This window comes from Hypanus sabinus, chromosome 19, assembly GCF_030144855.1.
Source record: "Hypanus sabinus isolate sHypSab1 chromosome 19, sHypSab1.hap1, whole genome shotgun sequence".
Lineage (NCBI taxonomy): Eukaryota > Metazoa > Chordata > Chondrichthyes > Myliobatiformes > Dasyatidae > Hypanus > Hypanus sabinus.
The window spans coordinates 65,851,359-65,875,558 of record NC_082724.1 but is presented as its reverse complement, the minus strand read 5'-3'; the positions used below and the strand labels follow the sequence as shown (position 1 = coordinate 65,875,558).

The following is a 24,200-nucleotide window of genomic DNA, read 5'->3' as shown; positions in this document are numbered from 1 at the left end:
CACACCTATTACGGAAACCAAAATAAAAGAGGCTATTTTTTTTCAATGAATTCAGGTAAAGCCCCTGGTCTGGATGGTTATATTGCAGAATTTTTAAAATCCTTTTCCTCTATACTCTCTCCTTGGCTTTGTAAAATTTTTAAAGATGTGTTAACTTGTAAAATTTTTAAAGATGTGTAAATTGCCACAATCTTTTTATGATGCCTCTGTTTCTCTAGTTCTTAAAAGATAAAGACCCCACTGAATGTGCATCCTATCGGCCTATATCTTTGCTGAATGCGGAGTTTAAGATTTTTAGTAAAATTTTGGCCTCTAGATTAGAAAATATATTACCTCGAATTATCTCTGAAGATCAGACTGGATTTATTAAAAATCATTATTCATCTTTTAACATCAGAAAAATGATTAATATTATTTATACTCCTTCATCCAAAATACCAGAATGTGTCATTTCTTTAGATGCTGAAAAAGCATTTGATAGAGTTGAATGGCCATATTTATTTAATACATTGCAGCATTTTAATTTTAGTTCGAAATTTGTATCATGGATTAAGTTAATATATTATAAACCTTTGGCTTTGGTTTTCACCAATAATCAAAGATCTTTTTTTCAGTTATTCTGTGGTACGAGGCAAGGCTGTCCTTTAAGTCCTTTACTATTTGACATTGTTTTGGAACCTTTAGCTATCGCCATTCGTGAATCACCTAATATTTTGGATATTACCTGTGGGGAAGGGACTTGTAAGTTATCATTATATGCTGATGATTTGTTACTATACATATCTGACCCTGAGAGATCTATTCGTGCTATTTTGTCCTTGCTAGCTCAGTTTAGTAGCTTTTCTGGTTACAAACTGAATTTTAATAAGAGTGAATTATTTCCATTAAATATGCAAGTTCCAATTTATAAACACTTACCATTTAAAGTTGTCACAGATAATTTTACTTATTTGGGTATTAAAATCACCAAGAAACATAAGGATTTATTTAAAGTTAATTTTTTACCTTTAATTGACCAAATTAAGCAACTTGTTACCAGGTGGTCCTCATTATTTTTGTCATTGGTTGGTTGAATTAATGCTATTAAGATGATAGTGTTACCCGAAACTTTATATTTATTCCAAGCACTACCAATTTTTATTCCTAAATCTTTTTTTGATATTATTGTTTCTAAAATAACTTCGTATCTATGGGAGAATAAAAATCCTAGACTAAGCAAAAAATATTTACAGAAGCTTAAGAAGGAGGGTGGTTTGGCTTTGCCAAACCTGAAATTTTACTATTGGGCAGTCAATATTCGATATTTAATATTTGGACACAAGAATCGATTATAGCATCTTGCCTACAATGGGTAAATTTGGAATGTAAATCTGTACAGACTTTTCATTGTTTTCAATTTTAGGATCTTCACTTCCTTTTTCTTTATCTAAATTGAATAAACAAATAACTAATCCCATAGTTAAACATACATTGCGAATATGGTTTCAATTTCATAAATTTTTTGGCTTGAATAAGTTTATCTTATCAAGCCCTATTATATCTAACTTTTATTTCGACCCTCTTTTATGGATCAAGCCTTTGTATTATGGAAAACAAAAGGTATAACATGTTTTTGTGATCTATTTTTAGATAATAGTTTTATGTCCTTTGAACAGCTAACTAATAAATATAATTTACCTAAAACTCATTTTTTTTTAGATATTTGCAAGTTAGAAATTTCTCAAATAATATGTTAGGCTTTTCTGAAATTATGTCCAATGGACATTACAAAAAAAAATTTAGCTCTGAATCCTTGCCAGAAGGGTTTAGTAGCCACCATTTATAGTATGATCATGAAAATACAGCTAGAAGTATCAGAAAAAATTAAGAAGGAATGCAAAAAAGAACTTCATTGTCTTATACCCACTGAGCAGTGGGAGAAAATTTTACAATTAGTCAATTCCTCTTCTATTTGTGCTAAACATGCCCTAATACAATTTAAGGTTGTACTTAGGGCTCACATGTCCAAGGATAAACTTGCTCAATTTTACTCCCATGTTAATCCAGCCTGTGACAGATGTTGTTCTGAAGTAGCTTCATCGACCCACTTGTTTTGGTCTTGCCCTTGTTTACAAAATTATTGGAAAGATATTTTTGGTATTATTTCGACAGTTCTGAATATCAAACTGCAACTGCATCCTATTACTGCAATTTTCAGTTTACCAATGGTGGATAATATTTGTTTATCCCCCTCAGCTCGACGGATGATTACATTTGTTACATTAATGGCTAGAAGATCTATCCTGTTGAACTGGAAAGAAATTAATTCTCCAACTATATTTCAGTGGTTTTCCCAAACTATCTCTTGTTTGAGCTTAGAAAAAATTAGAAGTGTTGTCTTTGATTCTTCAGTTAAATTTGAAGAAACTTGAAGACCATTTATCCAACATTTTCATATCAGTTAGACTGACTTTTCCTAAACCCTGCTTCTATTATCCTTAATTATTTGGATGGAGGTGCGGAGTTATTGATGCTACTGTGGATATTTGACATAATGCAATGGCCCATGTTGGTTAGGTTTTTTCTTTTCTTTTTTGGGGATTTTTTTTCTTATTTACTCTCTTTTTCGTAATTACTATGAGTTTGGGAGGTTATTATATATGGATTATCATCTATATGAATGTATACTTAACCTATTAATTATGTACTTTCAAACTCTATTCATATTTCATTTATGTTTGTTTAAAATTAATAAAAAGATTTAAAAAGAAAGAAAGATGTAGTTTATATGGATTTTAGCAAGGCATTTGATAAGGTGCAAGGCTTAGAAGGCAAAGAGTTGTAGGTGGGTCACATTCTGCATGGAGGACAGTGACCAGTGGAGTGCCTCAGGGATTTGTTCTGGGACCCCTACTCTTTGTGATTTTTATAAATGACCTGGATGAGGAAGTGGAAGGATGAGTTAGCAAGTTTGCTGATGACACAAAGGTTGGAGATGTTGTGGATAGTGTGGAGGGCTGTCAGAGGTTACAGCAGGACATTGAAAGGATGCAAAACTGGGCAGACAAGTGGCAGATGGAGTTCAGCCCAGATAAGTGTGAAGTGGTTCATTTTGGTAGGTCAAATATGATGGCAGAATATAGTATTAGTGGTAAGACTCTTGCCAGTATGGAGGATCAGAAGAATCTTGGGGGTCCAAGTCCATAGGATGCTCAAAGCAGCTGCGCAGGTTGACTGTGGTTAAGAAGGCATATGGTGCATTGGCCTTCATAAATCATTGTATCGAGTACATAACACGTACAAACAAGCTTGATGAACTCAGCAGGTTGGACAGCATCCGTTGAAAGGAGCAGTCAACATTTCAGGCCAAGACCCTTTGTCAGGACTGAAGAAGGAGGGGGCAGGGGCCTTATAAAGAAGGTGGGGGGAGGGGGAAGGTGCAAGTAGAAAAAACAATCAGAGGAAAGATAAAGGAGTGGGGGAGGGGAAACGGAGGGGATAGGCAGGAGAGGTGAAGAAGGAATGTAAGGGGAAAGCACTATGGGTAGCAGAAGAAGGCAGAATCATGAGAGAGGTGATAGGCAGCTAGAAGAGGAGGCAGAGTGAAAGTGTGAAGGGAGAGGGAGGGAATCACTGGAAGTTGGAGAATTCAATGTTCATACCAAGGGGCTGGAGACAACCCAGACGGTATATGAGATGTTGCTCCTCCAAAGTGAGTTCGGCCTCCTCATGGTAGTAGAGGAGGCCATGTATGGACATATCCGAATGAGAATGTGAGGGAGAGTTGAAGTAAGTGGCAACCAGGAGATCCTGGCTATTGTGGCGGAAGGAACAGAGGTGCTTGATGAAGCGGTCCTCCAATCTGCGTCGGGTCTCGCCGATGTAGAGGAGGCCGCACCGGGAGCACCGGATGCAATAGATTACCCCAACAGACTCTCAAGTGAAGTGTTGCCTCACCTGGAAGGACTGTTTGGGGCCCTGAATGGTGGTAAGAGAGGAGGTGTAGGGACAGGTATAGCACTTATGCTTGCAGGGTTAAGTGCCACGTGGGAGATCTGTGGGGGGGGAAGTGTGGACCAGGTAGTCACGGAGGGAACGATCACTGCGAAAAGCGAAGGGGGTAGAGAGGGAAAGATGTGCTTGGTGGTGGGGCCCTGTCGAAGGTGGCAGAGATTGCGGAGGATAATATGTTGGATCTGGAGGCCGGTGGGGTGATAGGTGAGGTCAAGGGAAACACGGTCCCTGTTGTGGTGACGGGAGGATGGGGTGAGGGCCGAAGTGTGGGAAATGGAGGAGGTGTGGGTGAGGGCATCATTGACGGTGGAAGGGAAACCACGATTCTTAAGGAAGGAGGACATCTGAGATGTCCTGGAATGGAAAGCCTCATCCTGGGAGCAGATGTGGCGGAGTCAGAGGAACTGGGAATAGGGAATAGCATTTTTTGTATTTGGCAAGGTAGGAAGAGGTATAATCAAGGTAGTTATGGGAGTCAGTGGGTTTATAGAAGATGTCAGTGGACAGTCTGTCTCCAGAGATGGAGACCAAGAGATCGAGAAAGGGAAGAGAAGTGTCCGAGATGGACCAAGTAAATTTGAGGGCTGGGTGAAAGTTAGAGGCAAAGTCGATGAAATTGACGACCTCAGCATGGGTGCAGGAAGCAGCACCAATGTAGTCTTCAATGTAGCGAAGGAAATGTTATGTTGAAAAGTGTACATGATGGTGAGCCCTAATTTGGATTGCTGTGTATGGTTTTGGTCACCTACTTCGAGGGAAGATGTAAACAAGGTTGAAAGACTGCAGAGAAAATTTACAAGGATGTTGCTGGATCTGGGGGACCTGAGTTGTAAGGAAAGATTGTATTAGTTAAGACTGTATTCTTCAGAATGTAGAAGATTGAGGGGAGATTTGACAGAGGTATGCCAAATTATGAGGGGTATAGATAGGGTATACGCAAGCAGGCTTTTTCCACTGAGGTTAGGTGGAACTACTACAGAGGTCCTGGCTAAGGGTGAAAGGTGAGACGTATAAGGGAACATGAGGGGAAACGTCTTTACTGAAGAGTGTTGTGAGAGTGTGGAATGAGCTGCCAGTAAAGTGGTGCAAGTGAGCTTGATTTCAATGTTTATGAGAAGTTTGAATAGGTACATGGATAGTAGGGATATGGAGGGCTATGGTCATGGTGCAGGTCAGTGGGAATAGGCAGTTTAAATAAATTTGGCATGAACAAGATGGGCCAAGGGCCTATTTCTGTGCTGTTCTTCTTTGACTCTTAATGGGTTTTTTTTTAAGACTTTTGGATCAGACATTTTACATTGGCTCTCCTGATTGAAGTCGAAGCTCTACTCCCAGCCTTGTCACCTGTCCAAAAACTCTCAGAATTTTGGAGGAAAGGCCCCAGTTATATTTTTCAAATTCTACTTGTCATTCCTTCCATGTGATAGAGGTCAGTTCGTTCCTGCAATATGTAACAGTTCTAGGTAATTGTAGATGGGTGGGGATAGGCTGGCAAGTAGCCAGGTGGTTGGTGTGTATGCAGCCTAGTCTCAGCGCAGGAATTTTCTATTGGATACAAAGGTTTTCTTAATTGAACCTTGCCCAGGCAATCAGCAATGTATTTGCAATGAAGTTCAGATTACAAGCAATCCAGCTAAGTGGAATTTTGGATGATGCAACAGCTAACAGGTTGCTGATTCCTGCACTTTAAACTCCTAGGTACTCTGATTTGCCTGGTTTTGTTTACCACACTCCCTTGAAACTTACTACTGTGCAACATCTTCTTTTTAAAATGTAATTTAAAAGTGATTGGAGTATTAATGGAATATTTGGAAAGTCTACTGATATGGCACTAAAGACCCAAACATGCTAATTGAATGGATTTGGATTTTGAGAGCCTGATCATCATGTGGCAACTTAGCATCAGATGGTGCATCCTGAGGTCCCAGAAAGATCAGTTGGCAGCCTGCTATGATCTGATGATCATAGATATTTAACAATAGTTTTAAAGGTTTAAGTTTTTAATACAGTTAGAAAAGAAATGAAAAGAATGAACAAACTTCAAATGTAAAATGTGAAGAAACTTGATCCACATGCTTGCACACATCGTGCTCACGTAGTTTAAAACCACAACAGCAATTGCAAGTCAGCCCACAGCTACCTGGGTTCAATTCCCACTCCTGTCTGTAAGGAGCTACACATTCCCCATGAATGTGTAGCTGTCCTCCAGGTGATCTGGTTTCCTCTCACATTCCAAAGATGTATGCTATGTAGGCACTGGAAACAAGGTAACACTTGGAGTCTGTCCCAGCACATCTGGGATTGTGTGCTAGTTGTTAACACAAACAATACTGTGTGTTTTGATGTACACGTGGCAAATACAGTTTATCTGTAAATCTTTTATTTAAGGTATATTGAGGCCCAGATGAGCTGCAAACTGTCCCACTTTCCCCAGAATTGATCACATTGACTCACGAATCTTAAGTCCTCCTCTCCTGCTTTCACTCTCTACTCATCTGCATTCTCATACTTATTACACCTGATAAAATGTAATATTATAAACATTATTACCTTTTGACATTGTTCCCTAATCTCTTTTGAAACTCCTTAAAATGTGCTTAAAGGATGACATTGGTGCCAATATGTCCACAAACTGACTGTTCATCTAAACTTACAGAATATTCTATAGTACTACCCTTGACCCAGGAACCAAGGAGGCAAAACCTGAGGACCTTGGGCCAGTCAGGCTTTTATTGGAACTTGTATTAACTAATGGAAAAACAATGTAATTTCAAGTGTAATTGTTATTATGTGTATGTTACACATACAGCTAAATGAAACAGTGTTTCTCGAGGGCCAGGGTGCAAAACACAGTACATACAGTCACTCACAACATGTATAGCTATGACAGCACATACAGTTATAAAATAGTATCAGCACAAGTTGAGTGGCATGCCCTCAAGATTGATGGTGCATGGGATGTTCTGGAACCACGCTTCTGCAAGCGCAAGTACATAAAAGGTCTTCTTCTCACACTGGGTCAGCCGCAGAGGATGGCAAATAGACTTGTGTCATGTGGGGTCAGCCACAGACAAAGGCAATTTAACTTCACTTCTAGGGAGTGAACACTGGAGAGCAGCCCCCAACAAGAGATTCAGTCTGCAAAGGCCAGCCCCCAACCATGCACAGATTCCAGTGTACCTGCTGCACCTCTGGTCTCTCCCAGACTGCCTCCTACCCTGGATAGCTATAACATGTGACACTGCAGCCTAAGGGCCTGCTCAACAAACGGGGCCACAAATTCACCTGCCGTCAATCTTGCCAATGAACTGGATGCAGTATTTTGTATTACCAATGTCCAACAGGTTCTTGCGATCACAAGATAAACATTAGCATCATTTGTTGGATGCACAGAAGCCACTGCAAACAAGCTCGCCACCATCTTAACCCTATGAAATCCCAATTAATTGACAACACGATATTGAAAGTGGTAAAGGGAAGAGTAGACAAGGTTAGTATTGAGATGAAGTAGAAGCAGAATGGTACCTAGTACCACACTAGCATGATCTAATGGTCTGGATAATCTGTTTAGATCAACCTTTTCCCCCTGGAAATAATTTTGAAATAACCCTTGAAATAACTTTCAGGTGTCAGGGAGCCCTGCATAAAAAATTATATGTACAGCTCATGCTACATTAGTGTGATCAGTAAGTTGTAGATAAAATAATACAAAAATAATTGTCAATGCTCTTGTGGGTAGAAAATGAATTTTTAGCCAACTTTTGGGGGTGGGGGGGGAAGGAAACAGGCAGTTAAACTTGGCTTACCTTTCTTGAAGTTAATCTTTCTCTTTCGTAAATTTTTAAAACTTATAAGGGAAGCCTAATAAAATTCTGTTAAGCCAAAATGGGATTCAATTTTTCTAAAGTTAGGCTCAGTAGATTTAATTTAAGTAAAGGTTGTAAATTGATTTTAATTAATGCTATTTACAACATGAAAATTTATTGACAATGTTGAAATTAGTATAACCATAAGCCATAGCGGTATGAATAAATACATGGCCTAAGACACAATTTTATACAAGACTTTGGGGGGGGGGGGGGGGGCGGGAGAAATCGTTTGCTGAGTGACATGATCAGGCTCGAATATAGGCCTAGCATGTGAAACCTGTGCTTGTATATAGCTGCACAAAGTACTGAATTCTGGGTTGAAGTTGAGATAAGCGTACACAGATTTCACCTTCAACTGAAAGGAAACTCTTTCTATCCTTGCTCTAGATGCTTCTTTTAAATAAGACTCTACTTACTGATATCCTTCCCCACTCTCGAGGCCAAGCAGCAGTGGAAACATTTCAAAATTTCCCTTTGTAACATAATTTTTCCAAAGATGCAGTTTCCTTTTAAATCCAAGAATCTTGTTACTTGAAGTCAAAACATTTTCTCCAGGGCTTTGCAGAGGCTTGTTCAACTGGTTCATATGATGAAAAACGTCTGTTAAGTAGGCTAGTTTCTACAGCCATTCTTCATTTTCAAAACACTCAGCAAACTCTTGCCTACAATGTTCTTGAAAGTACCCCTTCCAGCTTAAACTCCCTATCAGGTGAAGAAAGCAGTGTGTTGTGAGAACGTCATGATTTTCTTTTATTTACAAGAGAAAAGTAACAGCTCATGGAGCCAACCATTGATGGCATACCATATGTACAGATGCCAACACAGTTCCTCCAAGACCAACCTTTTGTTTTTAGATATTAAGACAAAACATTAAATACATCTTGGCCTTTGCTTGTTTCAGGCAGCTCTTTGCCACAGGAAGTTTTCTTGAATTCCACCACTTACAAACCTTACAAATTCTACAACATGAAATTTGTTGACTCAGCAACCTGGATAGAGAAGCTGTTGTTTTTCAGTGTTTATCACACAAAATCTCTTCAGCATCATGTGACATGTCATTAATTTGTTGTACTGTTTGAGAGTGAAATCTTTTCAATTTCTTGTACTGCATTTTACCCACTACATGCTGGTATCATTAGATTCCTAACTGTGACTTTTCCTTTTCTGGGTAAGTTTTGCAGACTGACAAAAGCTTTACTTTGTTTACTTTGAGATTCCAACAGCAATTTAAAATCAGCACTTTTATGTGTCATATGGCTGTGATTTGTAATTGAGTATCTTTTCAATTTTGCTGGATTTGATGCATTTGTAGGTTGTTTGGAACTTGGATCACCAGTCCATGTAAAACCCACTGATAACTAGCTTTCATTGTTTAGACAGACTTTTTTTGTGTCCATTGTTGCATAATAAGAATCAACTAAACTACTAATCAAGAAAACCACAAAAATTACAAAAATTTCATAATACACTTCACTTCTAACCTGCACAATCCACGTTTTGCAACATTTACTACAGCAAGGTGGTAGGCCACCAGCTGAGTCGAGGTGCATAAATTTTTTTAGAATGAAAACTTCCCTCAATTTTTTACTACACTAGTACAGTTTGTTCGCTTCTTAAGTCAGTAGGCCAGCGCGCAAGGGGAAGTTGGGAGAGGTAATTTGGGAGTGAGAGGCTGATGTCGCAGCCCAGGTTGGGCGAGCTCATTCAGTGTTCAGAAAATGCACTTCACGCTTCTCATCAGCCTGCTATCCTCCCCTCCATGCAATACAACACTCACCAATTATCAGCAACCTCCCCCCCCACCCCATGCATTACAGTGCTTACCATCAGCCTACTGTCCTCCCCTCTGTGTAGTACAGCACTCACAAATTATCAACAGCTTCCCCGATCTCATGTCCAAAACTGGACTCAACTAAATAAACATGCACCTACTGTGAATTGCCCTACTGGGCTGAGTGACCTCTAATGAGATTACTAACAGGCACTGCCCACCACTGCAAACACTAGAAGACACTGCGAGTGCTGCACAAGGTTCATATAAACCTTTTTTATCATGATCTCTTGAGAAAGCTTGTTTAAGATGCTCATTATACCTTAACTCATCACAAATTGAGTAACAAGACTGTGTAGCTATTTTGTATGTCAGCCAAATGCAAATGGAGAAAGAAGAGATAGAGGAAAAAGTGCAGCTTTTGATTGAGTCATTCATTAAAGTGAGTTATGAATGGCAGCAGTTACTCTCATCCCCCCTTTCAAATAAGGGCTATTCAGGATGTGGCAGAGGAACTGTAAGGTTAAAAAAAACTTTAATTTGTACTCTACCAGCCTGCCTGTTGGATGATATCAGTGAAGTTTTTTCATGTTTATTGTAGCCAGTTTTATTAAATTAATCCATAACAGAACTAAAAGAAATGGGGAAGTACTGATTACAATTTACACACAGTAGTATCCAAAAGAAAATAGTATTATTGCTGGAGTGTGTTCCTAGCTATTTCCAAAGATGCACTGCTCTATCATTCTGGACTATGTGATCAAAAGCATGCAAGTGAATTTGGAGTCTTTTCCAAGGGTAGTTACCAAAGGAATCAAATTTGAGAAAATTACTATGGGTGTGATCAGAGTTTGATCAGAGTAGCAAGGCCACATGAAATGACACTATCTGGAGTTCTCAAGGATATGGTTGAGCTGCTTAAGATAGAGGGATAACATGACATCCAACATATGTTAAATCTTAAAGATTAAATTATGAAAGATTATGTTGCTTAAAATAGACCAGAGTGAATTGTGATAGGATTATCTGTTTAAGCAGTGACAAAAATTGTTTACTTCTACCTCCAGTTTCCGAACTATATATCAGACACTGGAAATTCCCCTTTCAAAACATCCTTTAACATTTGTGAAGAGCAGAAACAGATTCTGGAGACTAATGCAGAGAGAAGCATGTGTAGTAACATTGTTATTATCCAATGGCATTCTGAGTTTCTCATCTTCATAAACTTTAGCACATCAGACTTGTCTATTCAGTTATTCACAAATTTCTATTCAGCTGCTAGTCATGTGGATCTAGATTAGCAAAACTTCAAATCTGAAATTATATTACTCGTGTTTAAGTTAGTTCATGGTCTCAGCTCTCTCTGACTGTAACTACTTCTCTGAAAGACCCTCAGCTTTATCTATCAGCATTCCCCATAGTCAAACTCTTAGATGCCTTTACTAAACTTGCTCCTTTGCCTGATCACACAAAATGCTGGAGTAACTCAGCAGGCCAGGTAGCATATAAGGGGAAAAAAAGTACAGTAAAGGTCTCCGACTGAAACCCTTCTGCAGGACTGGAGGAAAAAATAGAGTAGATTTAAAAGGTGAGGGAGGGGAGAGAAACACAAGGTGATAGGTGAAACCTGGAGGGGGGAGGATGAAGTAAAGAGCTGAGAAGTTGATTAGTGAAAGAGGCCATGGAAGAAAGAAAAGGGGGGGCAGGGGGCGGGCAGAGAGATGAGATGAGAGGGGGAAGAGAGGATGGGAAATGGTGAGGGGGGGGACATTATCAGAAGTTTGAGAAATCAATATTCATGCCATCAAGTTGGAGCCTACCCAAAAAGAATATAAGGTGTTGTTCCTCGGACCTGAGTATGGCCTCATCACGACGGTGGAGGAGGCCATGGATTTACATATGGGAATAGGAAGTGGAAATAAAATGGGTGGCCACTAGGAGATCCCACTTTTTCTCGTAGGTGTTCCGCAAAGTGGTCTCCCAATCTACGTTGGGTTTCATCAATATACAGGAGGCTACACTGGGAACTCCGGACACAGTATATGACCCCAGCGGACTCACAGGTGGTGTCACCTCACCTGGAAGGACTTTTTAAGGCCCTGAATGGTAGTGAGAGAGGGGGAGGGAAAGATGTGCTTAGTGGTAGGATCCCATTAGAGGTGTTGGAAAATTCGGAGAATTATGTGCTGGATGCGGAGGCTTATGGAGTGGTAGGTGAGGACAAGAGGAACCCTATCCTTGGTAGGGTGGTGGGAGGATGGGATAAGAGCAGATGTGTGTAAAATTGAAGAGATGCATTTGAGGGCAGTGTCGATGGTGGAGGAAGACAAGCCCCTTTCTTTGAAATAGGAGGACATCTCTCATGTTCTAGAATGAAAAGCCTAATCCTGAGGGCAGATGCGGTGGAGGCCAACAAACAGACAGGCATAGCTGGGGCCCATGCGAGTTCCCATGGCTACCCCTTTTGTTTGCAGGTAGTGGGAGGAGCACTTCCTTCCTTTGGTGTACTACCCTCTACCTTGCTGAGGCAAGACACCACCTCACACCCCCTTGAACAGGATCCCATTAATGAACACCAGGCCATTGTCTCCCACACCATCACCAACTTTATTGACTCTGGGGATCTCCCACCCACCACCACCAACCTCATAGTTCCCCAACCTCACACCTCCTGTTTCAACCTCCTACCCAAGATCCACAAACCTGCTTGTCCAGGGAGACCCATTGTTTCAGCTTGTTCCTGCCCCACTCAACTCATATCAGCATTCTTCGACTCTGTTTTATCCCCCCCTCATTCAGTCCCTTCCTACCTACATCTGTAACACTTTCACATCCTCTGCATCTTTTCAATAATTTCAGGTTCCCTGGCCCCCACCATCATCTTATTTTTACTATGGATGACCAGTCCCTCTACACCTCCATCCCCCACCAGGAAGGCCTCAAAGCTCTCCTTTTTTTTTCTGGACACCAGACCTAACCAGTTTCCCTCCACCACCACTCTACACCACTGAGTGGAACTTGTCCTCCGCATCCAGCACATAATTCTCCGAAACTTCTGCCACCTCCAATGAGATCCCACCATGGAGCACATCTTTAACCCCCCCCCCCCCCCCATGCTTTCCACAAGGATGACTCCCTACACAATTCCCTTGTCCATTTGTCCCTACCGGCAAGCTGAGCAAGTGCTACACCTGCCCGTACATCTCCTCCCTCACTACCATCCAGAGCCCTAAACAACCCTTCCAGGTGAGGTGACACTTCACCTGTGAGTCGGTTGAGGTCATATACTGTGTCCGGTGCTCCCGGTGTGGCTCCTGTACATGGGTGAGATCCAACATAGATTGGGGGACCACTTTGCTGAGCACCTATGCTCTGCCAGAAAAAGTGGGATCTCCCAGTGCCCATCCATTTTAATTCCACTTCCCATTCTTTTTTGCTCTCTAGTTCTGCTGAAGGGATACAGCCCAAAATGTCAACTGTACTTTTTTTTTCCTAGAGATGCTGCCTGGCCTGCTGATTTTCTCTTGTTCCTTTGCTTAATGTTTTATTTCAAGCTGGTGCATAGTAGGTACCTTCTTACATTGAAGGTGCTCTGTACTGTATGTTGATACAGGTGTGTAGTTTTTTTTCCATTCATTAAAGGAAAAACACAAGCCAGTTTGAGCTACATGATGCTTTGGTGCAGAGCTCAGTAAAATAGATAGATATATATATATATATGAAAAGTGATCACTTGAACTCTTTCTACCAGCATTGGCCTTGACATCTCCAGCTAAATTTGGGGATTATGTTCACTTGCGATGGTGTCAGGTTTTCCTGGTCACATGCAGACACAGTATTTAATATTGGAGTCTTATGGAACATCAGTGCTTTACTGTGTGCTTCATAGTTTCCGCAGTCCAGATTAACACAGTAGAAAAGTCTACATAACACTTAAGTTAGTTATCAAGTTTTATTAGGAAGATAACTTTCAGGCTTGTTATTTAATCATCATGTTTTTGGTTCTCTTAGCTACTCGGGAGCTAAAGGATTTCTTTGCAAAGGCCCGCAATGGATCTATTCGTGTTATGAAGGTCATAATCAAAGATGGTGAGTTTTGTCTGTCTTGTTTTGCTATGAAATTTATTATATTTTGACCAAACGTTCAACTGTAATTAAAGATGAGAATGTGTATATAATATGGTAGAAAATATGCACAGCTGCTATATTTGTATAGATTGGTTTGTTGTATACCAAGTACAGTTTACAGACTAAGCATATTGAAATTAAAAAAGCTGTTGACTGCTTAATGTAGTTGGAGCTTAGCTGGATCTACTTAAGAACAACTTTTGAGTATTAAATGTAATTTTAAAAGGTGTTCCTCTTATTTATTGAATGTCTAAAATGTGTTTACTTTATGACACCAGATCAGTCTGTTATTCATCCTCACTGGAAACTAAAATAGAAGCAAGAAATATATGCATAATCATTTATACAGATTTCTATCTGAAAATTAGAATAATTTTTAATAAAACTAGTTAAGGTTTTATTACAGAGGATGCATACCATAATATCCAGTAGAAAATCTTCAAGTTAAAGTTCATGCTATTGAATCTGCCTTGTTTTCAAACCAACTGAAGTGTGTTCACCCACAGTAAATTATAGAATATAGAACAGTACAACACAGAACATGCCTTTAAACCCTCAAAATTGTGGCAACAGTTTAAACTACTCTAAGATAAATCTAACCCTTTCTTTCCAAATAGGCCTGCATTTTTCTTTCATTTGTGTACCTATGTCCCCAAGTCACTTAAATACTTCTAATATATCTGTCTCTACCACCAGCTCTGGTAGTGTGTTCTATGCACCCATCACTTTCCCTATATAAAATAAAACCTAGCTTTGACATCCTCAAATATTTTTCTTTAATTACCTTAAAGTTAGGCCTTGTATTAGTCATTAACAAGCTGGAAAAAAGTAACTGGCTGTCCTCTAGATCAATGCCTCTTAACATCTTGTACACCTCCAAGTCACCTCTTATCCTCCTTCACTCAAAAGAGAAAAGTTCCAGCTTGTTAAACCTATCCTCGTAAGGTGTGCTCTCTAATTCATGCCACGTCCTAAACAAATATTTATTTGCACATAGTTGTGTATGCCAGTATGACACTGTTGCAAAAAGTGTCTGCTATGGGATTAGGCTGCTGAATTTGGTGCAAAATTATAGCACCTAGAATCAAAACAGCCTTTGTTAGAAAAAAAATTGGAAAAACTGTGTGACACCATAAGACATAGGAGCAGATTAGGGCATTCAGCCCATAATCTGCTCCACCATTCCATCATGGCTGACCCTGGATCCCACTCAACCTCATACATCTGCCTGCTTGCCATATCCTTTGATGGAATGATGGAGCAGACTATCAACAGACAATCAGGAAAATATCAACTTCTGCTTTAAATACATCCACTGCAGTCTGTGGCAGAGCATTCCACAGATTCACTACTCTCTGGCTAAAAAAAATTCCTCCTTACCTCTTCTAAACGGTCACCCCTCAATTTTGAGGCTGTGCCCTCTCGTTCTGGATACCCCCTCCCCAAAGGAAACATCCTCTCCATGTCCACCTTATCTAGTCCTTTCAACATTTGTTGGGTTTCAATGAGATTACCCTTCATTCATCTAAATTCCAGTGGGTACAAGCCCAAAGCTACCAAATGCTCCTCATGTTAACCCCTTCATTCCCAAGATCATCCTCATGAACCTGCTCTGGACTCTCTCCAATGGACAATACATCTGTTCTGAGATATGGGGGACCAAAACTGTTGACAATACTCCAAGTGCTGCCTAATTGATGTCTTAAAAAGGCTCAGCATTATCTCCTTGCATTTAGATTCTCTTCCCCTTGAAATAAATGCCAACATTATATTTGCCGCCTTTTCCACAGATGCTACCTATAAATTAACCTTCTGGGAATCTTGCATGAGGACTCCAAAAGTCCCTCTGCACCTTTGATTTGAACCTTCTCCCTATTTAGATAATAGTCTGCAGTATTGCTCCTTTTACCAAAATACATTATCGTACATCTCCCAACACTGTATCTGCCACTTTTTTGCCCATTCTGCAATCACATTGCTTCCTCAGCGCTTGTCTACCCCTCCACCTATCTTCATATCATTTGCAAACTTTGCCACCAATTCCACTCTAAATTATTAACAAATAATGTGAAAAGTAGTGGTCCCATTACTGACCCCTGAAGAACACTTCTAGCCACTGGTGGCCAACCAGAAAAGGCCCCTTTTATTCCCACTCGCTGGCTCCTGCCTGTCAGCCATGTCAGTATTTTTCCTGTAACACCAGAGGATTTTATCTCGTTAAGCATCCTCGTGTGGCACCTTATCAAGTGCCTCCTGAAAATCCAAGTAAATGACTTCCACTGCCTCTCCTTTGTCCACCTGCTTGTTACTTCCTCAAAGAACTCTTAACAGATTTGTCAGCCAAGATTTCCCTTTACAGAAACCACGTGGACTTTCGAGAAACACACATAATTGGAGAAGCTCGGTAGGCCAGGCAGCATCTATGAAAAATGTACAGTTGTCGCTTTGGGCCGAAACCCTTTTGGCAGGACTGGAGAAAAAATGCTAAAGAGTAGTTTTAAAAGGTGGGGAGAAATTGGAGGTGATTGGTGAAACCTGGAGGGGAGGGATGAAGTAAAAAGCTGGGAAGTTGATTGGTGAGATGATGTGAGAGGGGGTAAAGGGGATGGGAAATAAAGAAGGGGTGGGGGGATTTGGGGGTATTACCAGAAGTTTGAGAAATCGATGTTCATTGCATCAGGTTGGAGGCTACCCAAATGGAATATAAGGTGTTGTTCCTCCAACCTGAGTGTGTCTTCATCAAGACAGTGGAGGAGGCCATGGATGGGCGTGTCAGAATGGGAATGGGGAGTGGAATCAAAATGGGTGGCCACTGGGAGATCCTGCTTGTTCTGGCAAAGGATTAGCTGTTTGGCAAAGCGGTCTCCCAATCTACATCAGGTCTCACCGATGTACAGGAGGCCACACTAGAAGCAATGAACACAGTAAATGACCCCAACAGGCCCTGGATAGTAGTAAGGGAGGAGGTATTGGGGCAAGGGTAGCACTTGTTCCACTTGCCAGGAGGGACGAATGAACAAGGGAGTGATCCCTGTGGTAAGCATAGGAGGGGAAAGGAAAGATGTGCTCGGTGGTGGGATCCCATTGGAGGTGGCAGAAGTTTTGGAGAATTGTGTGCTGGATGCAGAGGGTGGTAGGAGAGGTCAAGAAGAACCCTATCCCTAGGAGGGTGGTGGGAGGATGGGGTAAGAGCAGACGTGTGTAAAATGGAAGAAATGTGTTTGAGGGAAGTTTTGATGGTGGAAGAAGGGAAGCCTCTTTCTTTTAAAAAAAAAAATCTCCTTTGTTCTAGAATGAAAAGTCTCATCCTGAGAGCAGATGCAGTGGAGACAGAGGAATTGAAAGAAGGGGATGGTATTTTTACAAGTAGTAGGGTGGGATGGAATAAAGTCTAGGTAGCTATGAGAGTCCATGGGTTTGTAATAGACTTTGACTTACTTTATTATTAGTCTCCCAAGTACCTCAAAACACATCCTTAATAATAGACTCCAACACTTTCCCAGCCACTGAGGTTAGGCTAAATGGCCTATAATTTCCTTTCTTTTGTCCCCTGTCCCCCCCCCCCAAAGAGTGGAGTTAAATTTGCTATTTTCCAGTCCATTAGGACCATGACAATCAAGCGAATCTTGAAAGATCATGCCAAGTGCATCCCATTATCGCTTATTCTCATATCTCTTATCTGTCCTGCCAAAGGGTTTCGGCAAAACATCAACTGTACATTTACTCCATAGATGCTGCCTGGCCTGCTGAGTTCCTCCAGCATTTTGTGTGTGTGTGTGTTGCTTGGATTGCGAGCATCTGCAGATTTTCTTATTTATTATCTCATGTTGGTCGCCTTTTGTTGGTTGGGGAAACAGAAAAAGCCATAGCCAATGTAGCAAACTGGGTAACCTTGATTAAATAGGTTACACTATGTAGATATAAAATATGAATTTGTAATTCCCAGTATGCTCTGTTTTGTGCTTGATGTCTAAACAGTTTGCTACTAACCACTAACGGTTAGCACAGGCATGGGCAAACTACGGCCCGCGGGCCATATGCGGCCCGTTAAGCTTTTTAATCCGGCCCGCAGAACTTGATGAAATTATATTAATAAACCTTAACGTTTTTTCCCCGCAATTCTGGCGTTTTCCCAATAGATGACGCACTCTATATACATTGACCTTTGTTGAGGTGCAGCGTATTACTCCACATTTGCGCTTTACTCTTTGTTCGGCTCGACCTATTTGTGTGAACAGGCGTTCAGCGTCATGAACATCAACAAAGCCAGCCACAGATCCAAGTTAACTGACCAACACCTCAGATCCATCCTGAGAATCGCCACAACAAAACTAAATCCAGACTTTGATGCGCTGGCTAAAAAGGGAGACCAACAACACTGTTCCCACTGAAATTAAAAATAAGTTTCTTCATTGTGTTATGTAAAAAATGCATTTGAAAATATTTTTTTCAATAAGCCTTACATGTTACATGTCATTTCTGTTAAGTGATGGACATGAGTAGTGCGCAGGTGCACGTACGTTCTCAAAATAAAAAATGCGCTCCAGATCAAATAACGCGCTCCGCATACTGGCGCGCTGTCAGTGTTCTGTCTTTGTACTGGTCGTTGTTGACTTTTGGCACAGGGGACAATTGAATAAGAAGGAGCAGGACAAGTAGTCCTGCATCTCCTACCGTTTTTGAAATAAAGACAGTCAGGAGGAGAGTGATGATGATAATATCTTGAAGGATAACAGAATTTTCAGTGCTTTAAAATAATAACTGTTACTATTAAAAAAACTGTATTTTATTCATTTAATTTTCAGTGTTTTAAAAGTCATTTCAATAAATAGCTAAATACCATGGGACTTCAAAGACAGATATTTTGTTGTAATGCATTTGTTCATTTTCAGTTGAAATTAAAGCACATGTTTTCTACATATCCCATGATATTTTATTTTCTCTTATGAGATGTATTACCAAAACACTCCGTCCATCTGCTCCTGGTCCGGCCCCCCTGTCAAATTTTAGAACCCTTTGTGGCCCACAAGTCAAAAAGTTTGCCCACCCCTGAGTTAGCACCTCTTTCCCACCTAACTGTGATTTTCTGGCATAAGATATAGTAGAATTTTGTTTGCTTTTTGTCATGTGTGCCTGACCCTGGAGGCTGATCACTGTGACACTGAAAGATGCCTTAAGCCATTCGCCAATCTAATTATCATGTTGAAGTTTGTAAAGGTGATGAAGTTGAGGAAGGCATGTTCATTTAAAATGTAAATTTTACTCATCCTGTATTTGATTATTTTGCCTTTATCAGATATTTGATATTAGAAGATGATCTAAGTTGTTAATGTGGTTTGAATTAGTAGAGATGAACTTTCTGTTAATTAATACCAGGCTTGTTGCTACAATACAAGGAAAAACAAATTTAAAAATAGCATGTGTTTTGTTGGAATTTTAATGTGTATGAGCTGTATGAAACGACTCAGGATTTTGAGGGGTCAGTACTGAACAAGCAGTGATGTCAGGTGACTAGAGTGGCATGATGTGACTTGTCACCTTCCTGTAGAAAGTGTTGACAGCTGCAGGCTGTGCTTAAAATAGTGTCTATAGCTAATGGGTTTGGCTGGACAGCGCTGATGGAACAACATCATGAGGTGGTGTCAGAGAATGAAAGCATGTAGTTAGTACTGAAGTAAATATTTCCATTGCACATATGAAAAGCATGGATTGCATTTCAGTTTCTGGGGACATACGTTTGCATGAAATGCATTTGTTTCTATTTTATTTACTATTCAGACACTACAAGTCAAAAACATGAGATTCTGCAGATGCTAGAAATCCAGAATAACACACACAAATGCTGGACGAGCTCAGGCAAGCATCTATTGAGAGGAATAAAGAGTCGAATAGGGTGGATATGGAAAACATGTTTCTTTACACTGTTTAAAATGAGGAATTGCTTCAAGACAGCAATGAAGTGAAATCCATTTTGTGGTACATTGTGGGTCTTTGAAATTCTCTCCCTCAAAGGCAGTGGAAGTAGTGTTTTTGAATATTTTTGAAGCAGAAATGGAAAACAAAAGGAGCAAAATGTTTCTGCTGGTAAGTTAGGATAAAAGATTGTGGTTATAATCAGGTTAGCTATGATCTAAATGTTTTACAATACAGGCTTGAGTTGAGTGGCCAATTTCTGCTCCAAATCCATGTGTACATTAATATCGTCCTAAAACTGTGAAAAATGCTGCTGATTCTTAAATTGTTCATCATCTTGGTCTTGGCATGTTCTTCTCTTTGCCCGTATTATGCACCTCTAGAAACCTCCTGTTGAAGACTTTTGTGAATATCTATTAAATGTCTCAAACATTTACAGGTCTGTTAGCTGGGGCTGATACTGTGTATCTACTGCCAGAATTTTTAAATTATTCATTTACTTTGCAAACAATACTATCATTTATTGTCCACCTTGAATTTTCCCTGAACTGAGTAGTTAGGCAAGTAATAATCACATTAGTGGTAACAAATACAGATGATGGTGTAAATGCTCAGCAGGCAAGCTGCATCTCAGGAGAAACAGTTAACATTTTAGACTGACCTTCCATCAGATCTGAAAAGCTCTCTCCCTTCATGGATGCTGTCTAATCCATTGAATATTTGCATCATTTTTATTTCTATTTTCAGATTTCTGTATTTGCATATTTTGCTTTTCAGTGTCTTTACCCTGAAGTCACAAGAGGGCTGTAAGTCCAGCTCCTTTCATGGGCTGAAAGGTGTTTAGAACAATCTATTTTATGGTTACTATTCCTTAATTTAATTATTTTAGTTTTAATTCCACAGCTATGGTGATAGGATTCAAATCTGTCTGTGGTCGGCATTATGCCACTTTACTGCCTTGTCATCAAGATTGTATCTGGCTGTCTAATTCACTCTGACCGTTCAATATGTGCTACATTGATAGTTCATCTGATGACTTATCCATAACGTCGGAGAATCCCATAGATCTCTCTTCCATCATCACAATGCTAATGTTCCTTTTATCACCCACTCTTGCCCACAATTTTACTGATGGAATTACTCTAAATTCATCAAGCTATTTCTGATCAAACCCATCCAGTCTTCTGTATTGTCATGTCAAAATCATGCATCTTAACCCATTAACAGGCCAATCCTATCCTTTCTGTCTAAGGTTATGGAAATGTGCTCATAGTGCAGTATTTAATGGTCTTAGTGTCCAGCAGTGATTGTATTTTTTTTAAATGTAGAAGACAGACTAATATACCTTTTTGATTGGAGCCAGAGTAACTGTCATCTTGCTGGAAATATTTCACCTTTCACCCTTCACCCATGGCCTCTAGTTATAGTCCCACCCAACCGCAGTGGAAAAAGCCTGCTTGCATTTACCCTCTCTACACCCCTCATAATTTTGTGTACTCTTATCAAATTTTCTCTCAATTTTCTATGTTCTAGCAAATTAAATACTAACCTATTCAATCTTTCCTGATAACTGTTGTTCAACTCAGACAAAATCCTTGTAAAAAAAATTTTTCTGCGTTCTTTCAACCTTATTGACAACGTTCCTATTCAACATTCTTTGATGTTGAACATTGCTTTTCCTTATCCTGTATCAATTATTTTTCCCACTTCTTATCTGATAGGGTGTCCTAATAAGAGTGGCGCTTGCAAAGCCCTAACACTGCCAAAAGCTCTAGAGTAAATCAGACAGGATAAGTCACCAAGAAATCCAGTAATTTAGATGTGTTTGATAATATCGTCACTGGAAGAAGTATTTATTTCATAGCATTTATCACATATCTATGGACAGTGAAATGCAATCAAACATATTTTGCCCATCTTTCACTCTTTCATCCAAAAATAAACACTAAAATATTTAATTCATCTTGAATTAATTTAAAGTTGTATATCCACTATTATGAAGATATTATATCACATTGGAGAGGCCATTCCTGTTGGGTTTTTTCTTTAATGAATTTAATCCTAATTGTCTGCCCTGTTCAAATTGTTAATTGCTGTTTTACAAAGGTTTGTATCTCTGAAATAGTTGAATGTTTTCCTAGGACAGTGTGTGTACATTCTATAGATAAAGAATAATATTGCTGCTTTCTCTTTTGGTTCTGGGAAATGAAGTGTGTTATAGGTTAAGAGGGAAAAAGGCCTGTGACTTAAGCCATGAAAAATAAATTGTAAAATCACTTCAAAAGTAATCTGGTTTATTTTTAAAGTAAAAGCTTGCAGCATGGAAAAGATTTTATTTCCACAAAAGATTACCTATCTCTGAATATTTTAGTATTTTATGTATCAGTTAGAATCATTCAGTAAATCTCAAACCCAACTTCTATTTCAAGACATTGACACTTAATTACTAATTCTAATTTGTATCTTGTGTTTTGGACAACGAGTAGATTATTGGTATCAAGTTTGGGTTAGTTGCTTATTCTACCAGTCATTGTCAGAAATTGAATACTGTATTGCATAAATTCCATCTCTGGAAATTAGGGAGATAGCATGCAAATCAGCTTTGATTCCTTTCTCCTGATAACATTTCAAAAATAATTAAGCTTTCATTGGGATGCTGTTGACCAAATTTGATTAAAACTTCAATAAAATAACAGCCATATTTTGTGGAAAAATTATTAGTCTGAAATGTTGGCTGTTCCACCATAGATGCTGCCTGACTTTGTAGAATACTTTTAGTATTTTCTGTTTTAATTCCATTTTAATGTAAGCACAATTGAAGCTCTTAGAATATAAGGAACATAGATTCAAAATCTATGATGAACAGAAAAAGAATAATGAAGTTATGGAAGAATATATAGAGTTCCCCAGAGCTGATTAAGAAAATTTGTTTTTTTTTTGTTTGTGATATCAATGGCTGGCTTTAGATTTTGAGCAGATTCAAAATATTCCTGAGTAGTCTGAAACAGAGTAGTGAGGCTCTGGCTCAACAGGGCTTCGGTGAGGATAGGCGGAGGCAAGGTAAGTTCATTCCTTATTTTTTTATTCTGAATTAACTCTAGAGAGAAGAGGGGGTATGTCTAGAGACCCAGTGATCTGTTCTGGATATCAGATGTGGGATTTCCAGAAAACTCCCAGCCTCCCCTCTAGATGCATCTCCACCAGGTGTATCAAAATGCAGTTCCTTAGAGATGTGTTCAGGAACTCAAGCTACAGCTTGATGCCCTTCAGCTTGTTGGGGAAAGTGAAGCAGTGTTAGACGGGAGATGCAGGGAGGTAGTCACCCCAAGGCTAAAGGAGACAGATAAATTGGTGACTGTTAGGAGGAGGAAGGGAGAATGTCAGATAGTGGAGAACACACCTGCGGCCAACCACCTCAACAATAAGTACGCCATTTTGAGTACCTTTTTTGGAGGGGGGGGGGAGGTGAACCTCCCTGGAGGAAGCAGCCGTGCTTCTGGCACAGAGTCTGTCCCTGTGGCTCAGGAGTGTAGGAAACTGAAGAGGATGGCAGCAGTGATAGGGGACTGTATAGTTAGAGGGACAGATAGGCGGTTCTGTGCATGTGAAAAAGATATGTGGATGGTAGTTTGTCTCCCAGGTGCCAGGATCCACGGTGTTCTGTAATATCCTGAAAGGGAGGGTGGCAGCCAGGAGTCGTGGTACATATTGGTACCAATAACATAACTAGAAAAAAGGAGGAAGTCCTTTTTTAAATAAATAAATTCAATAATACAGGGAGACAAGGAGTTAGAAAGGAAGCTGAGAAGTAGGACCTCAAAGGTAGTAATCTCAGAACTGCTGCCTGTGCCATGCAGTGGTGAGGATGAAAATAGAATGAGGTAGTAGATGAATGCATGGCTGAAGAATTGGACTGGGGGCAAGGATTCTGATTTCTGAATAACTGAGACCTGTTCTGGGGCAGGTGAGATCTGTACAAAAGTAACAGTTGCACTTGAATCCGAGGAGGCCAATATTCTTGTGGGCAGGTTTACTAGAGCTGTTATGAGTAGTTTAAAATAATATGGCATGGGGGTATGGGATCCAGTATGATAGAGCTGAGGATGAGCCAGTAGATGATGGATGTAACATGAATGTAAAGAGGGACAAGCCAATGATTGGGCACAAATGCAGACAGAGCAAAGAGGTAAATTGTACCACAGAGGCAAAATTCAAAAGGGTGAAGAATACAGGACTGAAGGTGCTGTACTTAAAAGTGTGTAGCATTCAGAATAAGGTGGACAAACTTATGGTGCAATTAGAGATTGGTTGGTATGGCATTGTGGGCATCACTGAGTTGTGGCTGGAAAAAAGGCAATACTTTGGAGCTTGACATCATAGGATATACTTTGTATTGAAAGGGCAGGCAGGAAGGCATAGATAGTGGTGTGGCTCGATTGGTAAGAGATGGAATTGGATCTTTAGAAAGAGGTGACATGGGGTCAGAGAATGTTGAATCTTTGTGTAAGAAACTTCAAGGGTAAAAA

General features: G+C 39.9%; 1 protein-coding gene across 2 annotated transcripts in view; it reads left to right on the top strand.

Annotated features, from left to right (window-relative positions):
* The window catches only part of LOC132378000 (twinfilin-2), a 172,763-nt gene that overhangs the window by 26,987 nt on the left and 121,576 nt on the right, over positions 1-24,200 (top strand). For both annotated transcript variants that reach the window (XM_059944577.1, XM_059944579.1), the window contains exon 2: positions 13,645-13,722. In XM_059944577.1, the coding sequence (XP_059800560.1) occupies positions 13,645-13,722 (78 nt within the window). The remainder of the gene's footprint in view (positions 1-13,644; positions 13,723-24,200) is intronic.